The 14,829-nt window shown below is 34.9% G+C and overlaps 1 protein-coding gene across 2 annotated transcripts in view; it reads right to left on the bottom strand.

Moving 5' to 3' along the window:
• Positions 1–1,923: 1,923 nt before the first annotated feature.
• Positions 1,924–14,829, bottom strand: part of LOC124166388 (E3 ubiquitin-protein ligase Iruka) — a 31,046-nt gene continuing 18,140 nt past the window's right edge. The window contains exons 6-9 of one of the 2 annotated variants that reach the window (XM_046543907.1): positions 14,114–14,229; positions 13,924–14,033; positions 13,678–13,729; positions 4,498–4,608 (exon numbers count right to left, since the gene is read on the bottom strand). In XM_046543907.1, coding sequence (XP_046399863.1) covers positions 13,720–13,729; positions 13,924–14,033; positions 14,114–14,229 — 236 coding nt within the window. In that variant the 3' untranslated portion in view covers positions 4,498–4,608; positions 13,678–13,719. Of the gene's footprint in view, positions 4,609–13,677; positions 13,730–13,923; positions 14,034–14,113; positions 14,230–14,829 lie in introns of both variants that reach the window. The other variant, XM_046543906.1, reaches the window with a different exon arrangement.

The following is a 14,829-nucleotide window of genomic DNA, read 5'->3' as shown; positions in this document are numbered from 1 at the left end:
TACTTTGAAATGCTCTTTTTCATTAAACACTTTTAATGCATTAATTATGTGTTCACATGCCTAATGAATACCAAAGTTAACTTTTTGATTTCAATTATTAGTTATCAAAAATCCAACAGTCTTCCTGAAAAACCCTAAGTGACGGTGTCTTTTTGTCCATGGTGTTTCTTCTTTAGTCACTTCAGAGGTGTTGACTGCAACCTTGAGCATCTCTCCTGCAACTTGGTTGAAGTTCTACTTTATGATGAAGTTTTTGCAATTGGATACTGGACTGCAAGTTTGTTTATTATTTGACTTTTATTTTCAATAAGCACTTCGAATTTACATTTGACATGATTGAAATGTTTTTTCTAACTTCACTGCACAATAAAAATTCTTTGATTAGCGACATCGTTTAAACTAGGGAGGACCAGCAATCAGATTGATATGGAATTACTCATTTGTGACTTAAAAATATTTTCATATAAACAGGGTAATTTCCTTCATCAAAGAAAACAAACGGCATTGATTGCGATTCATTACAAACCATTAGTGTATTCATAATATTAAAATTATTTGGTTTCAGAAATCCCAGTTTAGACAAATGTTAATGGTCAATTTTAACCTCATTTGAAAAAGGCCAGATTGGCACCCATACAATGCCGCTCCACTCAACGTCACAGGGACCTAGTTTCTATACGATAGATAGGAGTTTTACATCGTCTGAGATTACCAATGCATGCATGAGGCACAGACCTCAGGGAAATGTCTCTTAACATTCACCTGTTAAAATTGTCTAAGGTCGGTAAGTTTCCTTCGTTTGATAGGGTATTAATAATACTTATTTGTGCCAAGCACTACCTGCTAGCAGGGTACTCTGCTACCTGTTAGCAGCCTGAATCATAGCGGCACTCATAGCCTCGCACAAAGGTGGCCACTCACAGTGGCAGCCAGAACCAGAATGACTTCACACGGGCTAATCCGAGCATTCATACTTAGCCATCGCATTTTGGTGCTCTTGAAAATTTTCACTTTTCATTCAATCACAAAAAATAGATATTGTCATCTAAAATTCTAAAAGTGTGAAATATGTACCACAGGATTAATAATCTTTCGATTTAGGCAATAAAAAAATAAAAACCTACACATTGAAACAAAAAATTATGGTTCTGATCTGGCATAGCTCCAATCATTTTCAGTTTCTATAGAAACCAATACCAAAGAAAAAATAACAACAAAGACAGCTATAAATAGGCTAAAATAAACATAGGCTAAAAGTAGACTTGAAAAACCAGAGGCAAATAAATGAGTTTGATGAAAAAAATTGATCTCTTTTAAGTAAGCACATTTCCTCTACCATTTACCCACATTTACTATCAAACAAAAAAAGGGGGTACGTCTCCCTAACCTTTAATTCTCACGCATTCTAAAAGGTTCAACAACTAAAAGCATAGAATCCCTCAGTGCGTCACATACCACATTACATATCCAGATCCAGCAACGGTGTTGGGATGGTGTCCTTGTCTTAGTCTAACAGATTTTGAATCAATGAAAACCTTTGTAAGTAAAAGTGAACATAAACAAAAATAGAATTACAAAATATGAATGATTTTCATAGGCTACCAGAAGTGCACCAAACTTAATAAGTAAAAGGGATGAGTATAAAAGGATTCTGATACTAAATATTCCGGTAAAGAAAACAAAAAAATAAAATCTGCTACCCAACGAAGATGTTTCTTCAGGTCAAGTAGCGGTAAAATGAGGACACTGTAAGCGAGTCTTTCCCTTGATTCAGTATTATTACTCAGGGTTGTGTACCTGAATCCAAAATATTTACCCCAGGAGAGTGATAACAAAAAAAAAGAAATCCAATTGGTTAGATATATTTAAGCAAAATAGTTCATCGGATAAGGATTTAATCCTACGATAAAACTAAACAACTGATTGGTAATGGTATTCATATATATTTTCATTCTGGAAGAACTAAATATACATCAAAATCCAATTGAAGGCTCTCATGGGATTTAACTTAAATCCTACCACATAGAAGAGAAACTCTCATTCGCTCAATACAACATGAGTGACTATTTCAGATGACAGCAAATGATGGCATCATTCAGTGCAAAAATTCAATATCCAATGAGAATGACACTTTAATCAGCTCTGATACATAGTCAGTTCAATCAAAACACCAGATACCTGCTAATGAAAATAATTCATCACTGTTGCTTATTTACATTTCCAGGACAATAAACTTCACCTTAATTTCAAGAAATACTCTCCATGGATAAGTGCACAATAATCTCATTTTAATGACATTTTCAAGGCAGTACCACGAGGTTTTATCAAAACTAATTTAAAAAATAGTAATGTAAAACCCAGGAAAACTGTCTTGTACAGCACTTTCATTACAACAAAATTCAAATAATTTATGTATGTCCAGGAAAATGTCATGAGTACAAGTAATTACAAATCATAAATCCATTCAAGAATAATTTCACTTTCAAGATTGACGTTATATCTAAGGTTATAAGTATGCAATGGTATCAACAATGATCATAGTTGCCTAAAAATCAATTTTCGATGCTAAACCAGGAAAAATTATTTCATTTTCAAAATTCAAGCAAGAAAATATAGAAGTGGATATAATTCAGAAAAAGAAAAGCTGAGAACACAATAATTGCAATAAAATGGAGGGATTGTGTGATGGAAGATTAAGAAATCATGTAAAATGGTATGGAAGTAGGTATTTGAGGAGGTTTCTAAAGAAATCTTGAGGAAAATTCAAACATGCATACAGTTTTTGCCTCCCGCAAGGAAGGTTTGGTATTAGAAACAAATTAACAGTTTATTAATTTACTTATACACGCACAATATATTATAATTTAAAATTTGTACCAACCAAAACAATGTACTCCTAGAGTGAATTTATAATGAAAGTACTCTTTTGGTAAGTAGTTCACTACAAAAAGGTCTTCCCCAAGATTACAATAATGGGTAGCAAAAAATGAAATTCATGGCCAAAGACGAGCATCCAAAAGTTTGGTTATATCTTGGTATATGTACTCTTACTCTCAAGTCTTTAAACATGAGGGATCCTAAGTTTTCCCAATAAACAGTAATTCACAAGGGAATTAGGCAAGTGGAAATTATGAGATCTTTCCCAATACACCGTCTTAACTTGACATGGAAAGATATATATTTTTTCATGAAATTGCAAATCTCAACAATAGAAGACATTCACCATAACCAACTGTGGAATATGTTACAAAAACAGGCAGAGAAAATATTGGCTAGCACAATTATTTATGATTTCAAGTTAAGAATGCTGATTATATTAAGCAAATTGAGTACTAGTTGAAAATTTGTAATGGTTAATGACAGCTGGCATGGGAGTTTTCACTTTAGGAGTTATGAAGCACATGGAATATGGTAAAAAAATTACTTCTCAGGGTACCGACTGAGGGTACTTCATATTGCAACAACTTGGTAAAATCTTTTGATACTACCTCCAGTTTGGAGGTTTCTCAGATGTCTGAAAAATAATAATCTTTCAGCGTTGACATTCAGCCATTCCCCACTCAAATCATTATGAAATGTTATCTGGACACATTACATTTTCTTACCCATACAATACCTTCCAACGATACAGTAATTTGCATTAACTTAAAGTTAAGTCAAAGAGGTAGACATACATTGAAATGAATTTTATTTCAAACTTAAGAAGCTCTCTTGAAAAATGAATCCAAAGAAACTTGGTCAACAAGAGGGATCAATGCAACCATGTTACTTGACGTTTAGGAGTCAGTTGCCTCAATCAAAAGAAGTAAATACGTATAACCCTCACAAAAAATAAAAATACACTTACGGATCAACTTACGTCACAATAATCACCAAGAACAAAATATTTTCCAGGAATAAATCTGATGTCTTTCACAGTCTTGGAAATTTTTAGAATCTACTGAATTGCAATTTCCTCCCATGCAAACCCCAACCCCACTTCAACAACACAGCAGAATTTTCAACTACCGCAGTACCAAATTTGAAACTGTACGAAAAGAAACATGCACATTATTGGTTTACAATTACACATTCACTCTTTCACCGACTCATTCATACTATACATGCACACACACCATCAGATTATATTCAATAAACCACCAGTTCTACAATATTCACTCATGATAGACAATTTTTTTCTTATATTAAAAAGCCAGGATGGACAACACTAATAGGTTAAAACACAGAACAGCATATTCAGTACCATCCTTTGTGTGCCATTAGCATATCGTGCACTCTTTTTTTCTGGATTTGTACACAATGCATGAATACTACAAAGCCTCCTCAACTCTCAATGATGGCCCAAAAACACCTTGTGTCATTGTATTTAATTATTGAGCACTTTTTACAACGGCAAATCATGCCAAAATTATTGATAGTGATAATAATAATAATATTACGAGGAATTAACTGCCCTACTCTAAATCAGTAAGATGGCAGTCATGATTTTGATCTGAATGCTGACTGCTGCTACCTGATGTTCCAGAGGATGATGCAGAAGAATTAGACAGAGTTGGGCTGAAAGAAAAGGAGGGTGTAGACCTACTGCTAACAGAGTCTTGTGCAGCCCTAAAATAGAAAAGAACATAACGTTAGCAACAGCACCTTTACCAACAATAAATTCACAACAGAAAACTTAATGCTTGCACAGGACATTATTTATAAAACAGCTTTTTGCATGCAGTTTCAGTAGTGAACATTAATAGTTATTAAGTGCAATAAAAACCAGAATATTCCAACCTAATCCCAGGTCAATTTAGATCACACTATGAGAGAGGATATAGTAGTCTAATAAATAATATGGATTTCCACCCAAGCAATCAACTTTTGACAGGTGAGGAACGATTTAATATATACAATTGAATTATACAGTTAAATAAAAGCCAAGGTAGTTCACAGAGCTGCTGACATTGGAGCTGGCACAAATGCAATCTTTTTAATCATTCAGATGCTCTTCAGATTATTTGCAACTTTTTCTGAGGAAAAGACTTTTTTTAAATGGCCATCATGACAATATTTAGGATTGTGAGAACAATGTCTTGCATGCCTTTCTGGCATACCCCCGAGAAGCAGCAATGCACCAAGAGGAAAATTTGAAATCTCAAACCATTTTTTGCTACATGCACGTCAGTGTAAGGCATCAGTACTGCGACCAGAAATATGTATTGTTTTCTGAGCACACAATAAAATAAACACTAGCAGTAAAAAATTGGAATAGAAACTGAAACAAAGGAAATTTAAGGTGAAAGAAAGGTAAGAAATGAACATTATTTTTAAATACCATGAGTAGTCTTTGAAATATTAGCCTTCAAACTAGGGCAAAATGGTTCATTCCAACTTTTCATTTAGATTTCCCTGACTTTTCACCAATTACCAGTCAGATTTTTTAATTTTCCCTTTACAGCAGTAGAAAAGCAGTTGTACACAGGGATTTCATTGAAAAATGAAGCAAGATATGATGTAACACATAATTCATTAATTCCAGGAGTATAACATATTCCACTCAAAATTAAAAAACAAAACGAAATGCAAAATCTTTCGGTCTGATGAAAGTCCTTGCTTTAAAATCCGAGATAATTGAAAACCACACAAATCATCACAAAAAAAAACAAAACTAATCCTAAATTGTCACCATTGAATTAATCTGATCATTTACAGTGAAACCTCGATAAAACGATACCGCATGGTGCTAAAATAAACTTTCGCTAGAGCAAATTATTGCTATACCAGAGGTGGAGCAAATAAGAGCCAATAAACTCATTGTCAACACTTATATAGGAACATGATTGGTGCAGCGACGGAGACAGTCCTATCCGATAAATGTAAGCATGAATCCGGCAATGTTTTTGTTGCATTAATAAATTTCCTTACCTCAATAACAAACAAGCCATTCAATTTATAAGCGCCAAACTGAATAAAAATCATGCAAAGCATTGCTTTGTCAACATTATCCCAATGCACAACCGATGAAGCCATTGTTCTATGAAAGTTGTGCATTTACGTGATCAATCTATTATTTTGGTATTTTCCGCTGAAAATTCAAACTATTGCTGATAAAACAATGTCGCAGTTATTTAATGCCTCAAATGCTCACATTGGTGTATGTTAATTGTTCCCATACATTTCCTGGAAGTTATGTGAATTAACATATCGCATTTGTTTCTGCAGATGAAAAAGGTGGAAGGTGCAGGTAGAACGATCCTTCCTTGGATGATATTTTCTATCATCCAACGTAAATTCTTAAATATCAACACTATAAAGTGTAAGCACGTATAATGATGTGATTTAAATTGCCGTTGTTTCAAAAAAAGGTCAAGTTTGAGTGTTATGCCCACAACACCATTGAAAAAATAATTGGAGTGTGTCCATGGCACTGCAATAAAAACGATTTTAATAACAATTGATAATATAAGAAAAGATAATACATAACTTGATATTATTTCACGAAAAATATAACACAGATATTATGCTGATTTCACTTAAGTAAAACAAAAGCAAGCTGCAAGTAACTGCAAGTGAAATAATATGCTTGAGTAATATCCAACAAAGAAAAGAATATGCATCTGATGGACCCTAAGGCCAACAAAACTTACAAGTATGAATTTATTGATTCAACATTCTCACTAATAACGGCAGAGTATGAAAAAGAATGCAGAATTTTTTTTATTATATGAACTAAAAGCGCAGCATCAGCTTTTTACATTTGTCATTTCTAACAGCTCAGCATCATTGCATGAAACACCCCTTACAGCAAGGGTTTTGTCAGAGAGTACGCTTTCGTGCTTTAAATTAGTATAACCAAACTTCCGAGCACGTGAAGTTCTCGATTGCTGAAATACTTGGCTTTAAAGCATAGCCCCTTACTCAGTAGTTACTGCAGATTGAAGTGGGCAAAACCACCCAAACAAAGCTCTTTCTCATTCTTCATGCTCTGCATTCATCGGGTGGTTTTGTTTTTTTAAATTGTGAAGAGCAAATAGGAAGACAAATTAATTGCGCCGCTCTCGTATTGCTCCATTATTTTCATTTTCTCGCTTGGACGTGTTTGGTGTATTTCGGCCATGGTGACTACCTTCAAATTCACTCTATTTACACCACTTATGGGCGTTCACATATGCTGTCGACTGCTTTCTGCCGCCCGAGGAAAGATGATCAAGCATTTGCCAACGTTAATGCCACCATATTTTCACCGGAATGAACTACTTATTTATCGAACGATGGTTTACCACATGAATTTGAGGCTGAGCACTCCATCTCAACTTCATTTCTAACAGATCGCCAGCAATCATAGAGATAAGGGACTCTTGGTGAAGGTTTTCCGGCGATGGAAACTCGCTATGGTGAGTGCCAAACACCAAAATGGCTTAGTAAAAACAAATTTTTTTACATGCTAATCATAGGGTCAATTGACGATGCTTCGGCTATCTCTCGTAATGAAGGAGGTCACACAATAGCCTGTACTCTTTTTAACGTGGTTCCACTGTATTTCACTAATCTCTACTAGCCTTCTCTGGTAGTAACTTAACCCTCTGGACCTTCATGCCATCCAAATTATAAGCCAGTGGTCTTTCCTATGCCTTTTCTCTCTCTTCCTGACTGCAAATAACACAAAACACCCAACTCATCACTCAAACGTAGCAATGTCCACAGGTTCAACTAGTATTTTCACCATTCTGCTTTGCCTCTGAAGTTTTCCCCTGACATTTTCATGACTTCCCATCCCAATTTTTATTTTCCTGACCGGTATGAACTCCAGGTATAACAATTATGCAATAGATAGAAGAGGCTGCTTCGGAATCTCTCATTTTAACTAAATAGACGTAGGAAAAAATTGTACTAGTTCAGGTAAATCAAAGGTTCAAATATTATAACAGTAGTTACTGTTTGGTGAATACCATGAAAAGCTGAATAAAATCTGGATTGTCACAAAACATTTAAAAACTTTTGTATTGTTTGCCACTCCAAGATGAAATGTAGACAGGCAAAATTTAAATGACTTTATCAAATAAACAGAATTGAAATTTTATAAGCTTTACAAGTGAAAATTTTATGCTCTAAGAAAATTGTTATAGATTCCATACCCCGGGTAAAAAAATAAATTAATCATTGAGACTGTCGGTTGGAATCCAACAATGAATGAATTGATTTATAAAATTTGTAAATGGACTGAATCTACCCCCTGTAATCAGAAAAAATAATCTAGATAAAAACTGAATTAAAACATTGCAATCATGCCACTTTTACTCTTCACAGTTGTTCTTTTAAACATACTGTATAATATGTATTCCCTTAATCCAGCATTACACGTACTAAAAGTAAGGGACGTGTGAGTACTTGAAAATTCAAGTCAAGTAATTGGTACTCGAATCAAGTGTTTCAAGTGTTATCACGAATGTCGAGTCAAGTCGTTATGGCTACATAGCTGTCGAGGCCATGAGTTCAGAAACATGCAAACAGGAGGTGCCATTATGAAACTTGTTTAATAATTTCATTTCTAAAGCCAATAAGTAATTCTAATACCTTGGCCTTGGAGTTTCCACTTTTGTACATGTTTTGTACATGTCAACGACTACAAAGCTAAAGCTAAGTTCTATAGTTCATTTGCTTCATCCACTAAAATTCCATGAAGATTTAAGATCCATAAAAGTCCTTGATATAATGTTTTATAAAAATTAGCAAGGTTCCCAAATCTTGCAATCTTGGCATGAAAGTACTAGTCCAGCCACACAAGTATATTGCAAAAGGCAATTTTCCACAGGCAGTAATACTATAGCATGGAGATGTCAAAACCTGCTGCCTGAGCATGTAGAACAAATAGTTTTTCTGCATGAGACTTTGAAAGGATCAAATACTACAAGATTCATTTACGTATGTACAAGGGTCGTTCAATAAGTAATGCCCCACATTTTTTTAAAAAGCCATTGATATACATAGATCAATGTCCTTGTCCGTACTTCACAATTGATGTTTGTTCTCTGCCCTGATAAAGTTTGACACCGCTCTAGCAGATAGCAGAACCGTAGTACAGCGTCAAAATGGTGTCTACATACGACTCACGTTAAAAGCAGCGTGCTGTTTTGTGTACAAAAAAAGAAAGAGTGGTGAACATCCATAAACGTTTGTGTGCAGTGTATAGCAATGCTGCAGTTGATAGGAGTGAAATTGGTCGATGGGTAAAGAATGTTACAGCCTCAGGAGATGCAGAAACAGAGCTCCATGATCAGCCACGCTCGGCATGGCAACGCATGCTAGACAAGAGCTTTTACCACCAGGGAATACATGCTCCCCCAAAATGTTGGTGCTAGGCCTTAGAACGTAATGGGTACTACGTAGAAACATAGGGCATGGACAAGACTTGTTGATGAATATTGTCACCAAATTCTGACTCTTTACAATAAATATGTTCTGAGAAAAAAATATGGGGCATCACTTATTGAACGACCCTCGTATAACTGTATTATGATTGTACAAATGCCTTTACTGATGGCTCTTCTGATCAGTTAGAATACATACATTAATTAAATTGACAACATATTACTAGAGGTAAATTCATTTTGATTTGGCTTATAATGGAACTGTTTAAGGCACATAAATTTTCATTTATTTCCTAATTGTGACACAATTACCATCAACGTTCCTCATTTTCTTTTCCTTTTTTTGGATCACGCTAAGCATTCAGAATAGAAAATTCACAAGGGGATTTGAAAAATGGGTATATACTGGAGAATGCATTGCTGTATTGCCCAGTAAGGAATTGCCATACTCGACCCGACACTCACAAGTAGTTTTCAATTCGACTTGATAATTGACTCAAGATCAAAAAGTACTACTCGCACATCCCTACTAAAAATTAGATTTTTATAAATCTTAGAAACCAATGATACCATTAAAATAAAAAATATTAACTTTTGTTAAAAGTATGCACAGAAAAAGAACATTATTAACATAAGATTAATATCTATCCACCATGGTTTCATGTGCTATCACTAGGTCATACATACCAGAGAGAGAGAGAGAAATATATATACATACATCATATAAGATATTATTTTAAGGCATCCAATTAAAGTACCATTTGCTTCATCAGTGCTGTTTCCTTCTTTCATCTCAATTGTTTTCCGAACCGAATTCCTCCATAATGGTACAAAATTAGATCGATGGATTCTTGTGAATGTGTAACTATATGCATTGTTATATATGCCTTATGACAACTTATGCCTCGCTCTATAATTTTTTCATGTCATTTTTTATAAATATGAATCAACTACAACATGTTACAGACCATATTTCTTAATAAACTTAACTTAATATATACAAAATGCAAGAGCTACAATTTGCAGTAGAGTATGGCCTTATTGGTTGGATACCCCTAATTCTACTTTAAAAAAAAATCACTAATTGTATTTTATTCTTCAATTTTGACATCACTTTCCCCATATGGATAATGATTTTTGCGCTTTTTTCACATTGTGCACATGGAATATATTTGTACTGAAATAATTAAATCAAATCGTTGAATATTCGGATTCTCAAAATGCTCCTGATTCAGAGACGAAAACAGATGTACTAGTGTTTATTTTTAAGCATTGAACTTCAAATGCAGCAAGAAACAACTTGGTGAATATCCACATTGTTGGAAAAAGTTCACTAATAATTGCAAAATAAAAAGACACTAATCAAGCATGTTGCAATGAAAATTATTATTAAAGGAATTGTGAAATGTTAAAAAATACATGACTGGCTGAATTAATTTTAAAAATCAGAATGGTTTAGAAACTTCAACAGTTCATCGCTGCAGAAAATTATTAATTCACAAAAGATTGCATCGTTAAAGCACAAAGTGCATGCTTTGAATTCTTGGAATAATTTCTTTGAAACTGGTGGAAAATAGGCTGAACATGACTAAAAATTATTCAAGTTTTTAATAAATAATAACATATTCTTAAGAGTATCTGAAAGGGACCTAATACACGGGCATTAAATAAAAGGACACACCACGTCACAATCTACAAAAATTTTTATTAGACAGCCATATTCACGTTGGCTGAGCACTAGGCCTTGAATATAAATACAGCATACTCCTGATTATTCAGGTACGGCTTATCCGTGGTGCGGATTATCCATGCACGAGTTTGTACTTCAACGTTTTCCGCGATCTTGGTACAAAAATAAAATCGGACGCAAAATCAGCAGGATACAGGCGGTCCCCGACTTTCATACACAATGCGTTCCCGAAAACTTGTACGAAAGTCGAATTGTACGAAAGTCGAACCATTGACTTCCATACTAATTAGGGGTTACGTTCCAAAAGAGCGGAATTTACGTACTAAAACCTTTTTTTTCACGGAATTCATTTCAATTGACTTAATTTTAATAATATATTGATAAAACTCCTCAAATCATCTAATTTATTTCGAAAATACGCAGAAAATGCAAATATAAGTTTAAAAAACAAGAACTCCGATGGCTATCGAGTGAAACTTCCTCTTGGCGTTTTGAAGTTGACATTCCACTTATTACGTCCACTATAAATAAAAGGACATATCAAGTAGCATAACAAAATGTATTCGTTGAACCCGCACTCTGGATACCTTTTAATTTTTACACCAAAATTCGATATTTGGCAGGTGACATTCGTGATCGCGTATATTCCGCATGTTATTCAAAAAAGACAAACGGAATTCGGGTGGTATTTCGTGCAATATCGTTGCTGAAGGTTTACATGAATTAAACAGCATTCAAACGAAAAAACACAATGAGAAAGAAGGTCTTACTAGTTTTATTGAAAGCTATTCGATGATGTCTTGTCAACTTCTTTTGAAAAATATCTTCAATGAAGGCTTTCCTCTTCTCTTGATAAAGGAGCCTATAGCAGGCAGTCTCTCTTCCAAATAAATCACCTAGATCAGAGTCAAGTACCAACAATTCCCTTCATTATATACGTTCATATTGTTCGCATATACTGCCGATACTGCAATTTGAAACAATTGAATGTTGGGATGCGCAATAAACATAGCAGGAATTTTAAAAAAATTACAGACCAGCGTCCGAAAGTCCGAATTTAGCGTACGAAAGTCGAGTAAAAGGTGTCAATTTTGAACGTACGAAAGTGCGAATTGTACGAAAGTCGAGTGTACGAAAGTCGAGGACCGCCTGTATCTGCATTTTAATGCATGGCTACACCGGGCCCATATATCCATTAGAATTCCTGTCAAAAAACTGAATTATTTTATTTACTTGCAGACAAGGAATATTTCAAGTTTACTTAGACATCTGATCTAGCATTGCAGATGACAATCAGTGGTGGGAAGAAACTAGAGTAATTTTTGAAGATTCTTGAATTGTAAACATATCGCAATTGACAAAAAATGTTACCTACGATCATTATATGCATATTTTATATTGCAAGCATGCAATTATTGCTCTGGATTCGCATATGGTTGAATACAGCCCAAGAACCGGAGATTTCATTGCACTCGGGCATGTTTACACTGTGACTAGTCAAGGTCAATCTGGAGAGGAAGGGAATAATAGAAGAGAAAGCAGCGACAGAAGTGGAAGTAAAGATAGCATGAGTCATAGCCAGGCACTTGCTTGCAGAGACAGTTTGCCATAAGCCCTGGTTATCTATAACCACATGTGGGCTATAGGGTGACCGCACGCAGGTTGCCATCACGGGAGTTCCATGTTCCTGTTTTCCAAGCTTCGCGATGCATGATCGCGCTCACTTCGCGTACGGATCAGTGTCCTGGGCAACTTGTGCAAGATGCGGCGTGGTGCCTGACGGTGTAGCTTCCGACGTCGCGCTGTGCTTTTGAAGCACTCCTGCAAACCACATTTCTGAAGCCGTGATATCGCAGCCAAGGATTCACGCTGTTCATAAATTAGATATTATCCAGAGCTTTAAGAATACATATAAGTGCAATCACATTATCGCGACTAAAAACATCAAAGTCGGGAAAATAAAGCTGCTAATGATTACGGAAAGCAATATAAAATAACATAAATTGTGCGTAGATAATAACAGATTGATTTACATAAGTGATGAAAATCACAAGAAATTAAAGTGAAAGTTTGGATTATTCGTGTTTTCCGATTATTCGTGCCGCCTCTCCCCATCATTAGCCCCAATAATTGGGAGTATGCTGTACTTGATTACGAACATTTTTCACGACATTCTAGGAAAAAATAGGGGAATATCCTTCGAGAGATACAGTATTTCAGAACCAGATATTGACAAAATTACAACAGTGTATATACATTTATTTTATCACAAACTGACTAAAACACCCCATGTCAAAAGTTAATTATTACAAGAACCTCTCTCATGTTAATGCATTAATCCCAGTTTTAGCAAACTCAATGCTTGTTACCAGATATAAGAGCCATATAAGAAGCTGATGAAATGAGCAATGAATGAATATTTTCCAATTGCAGCAACTACAGCATAAGAATTGGCTCCAAAGAAGAAAAAATAGCTCACACTTAAAGAAGAACAAATAGTGATCACACACATGTTTAGGCAGTATTTAACTACAAGAGGAAAGGGCACTCATTCCCGTAAGTGGTTTAAATTGCACTCTGGTGAAATTACTTCTAATGGAGACTAACAGATCACCGAAGGGTTTTTATATTTACCTTGGACCTTTATACTTAATTTGTTGTCCATTGGTGGGTTGATCAAAACAACCTATCAATCAAAGAGGTGTGCTAGTGTCAAAATCTAAGATATTGAATTCCAGATACTGCATTATAGCTATATTTGAGATTGCTTTTTCTCCAAGTAAATAATCCGAGCGTAAAGAAGAATCTACTTATAAAATGAATACCAAACGAGCAAAATTAGTCATTCACTCCAATTTTTAAGACTAGCACAGGTCTTACCGAAAGAGAGCTGCAAGACTGTTTTGCACACTGGTTCCTCCTTGTCCTTGATGATGCTCCTCGCCACTTTCATCAGTTAAAGTTTTCCTACAAATTGGACATGTGCCATGCTGGAAAACATTAATACACCACGATTAGCAGAGATTCCCTTTGCTTCTGTCAGTTCATTACTTTCATACAAAATCCTTACCAGCTCTAACCAAGGAATAATGCAGTTTTCATGGTATACATGCTCACAGCGTAATTTTCTGACTGGCTCCCCCAAACGAAAATCTTCCCAGCAAACTGAGCACTGTAGATTCTTATCTGCAATATAATTTCTTTTACAGAATATGCAAAGGCAATACTGGGTGCAACATAACAAACACGCATCATTAAGTGTTAAAGAATCGAGCAATTAACTTAATTATACCAATTTCCAAAGAAATGTACAGTTAAAAATTTATCCAACAAAAACATTTTGCAATATGTTGGAGGAATTAACACTTGGTTAAACATAAAACTACACTTTGGTTCTCAACAAAACAACCCATTGTACCCAGAATGTGATAACTACAAGAAACAGCCAACAAAACAATAATGACCAGAGCAAGAAATATTTTGCCCGCAAGACGCATGAGAATGATATTGGCTTCGAATTATGATTACAGTAGACTCTCGTTAATACGAACAATGTTATTACGAAGCAATTTGTTAGTCCAGACGAAAAGGCCTATTCAATCTATAGTAATAGAAATGTTATTACAAATTTTTCGTTATTACGAAATTACGAACCTTAGCCCCGGTCCTGGCAGTTACAAAATGAACTTTATTACGGAGTTCCAGGAAAAAGCAATGGCATTTACATGGATATACACTACATTATCATCATTAATCTATGTTTAAGTTCTCTTCTTGTACTGTGTC

This window comes from Ischnura elegans, chromosome 10 (genome assembly GCF_921293095.1).
Source record: "Ischnura elegans chromosome 10, ioIscEleg1.1, whole genome shotgun sequence".
NCBI lineage: Eukaryota > Metazoa > Arthropoda > Insecta > Odonata > Coenagrionidae > Ischnura > Ischnura elegans.
The sequence above is the reverse complement of the archived record's forward strand: the minus strand, read 5'-3'. Positions and strand labels throughout refer to the sequence as shown.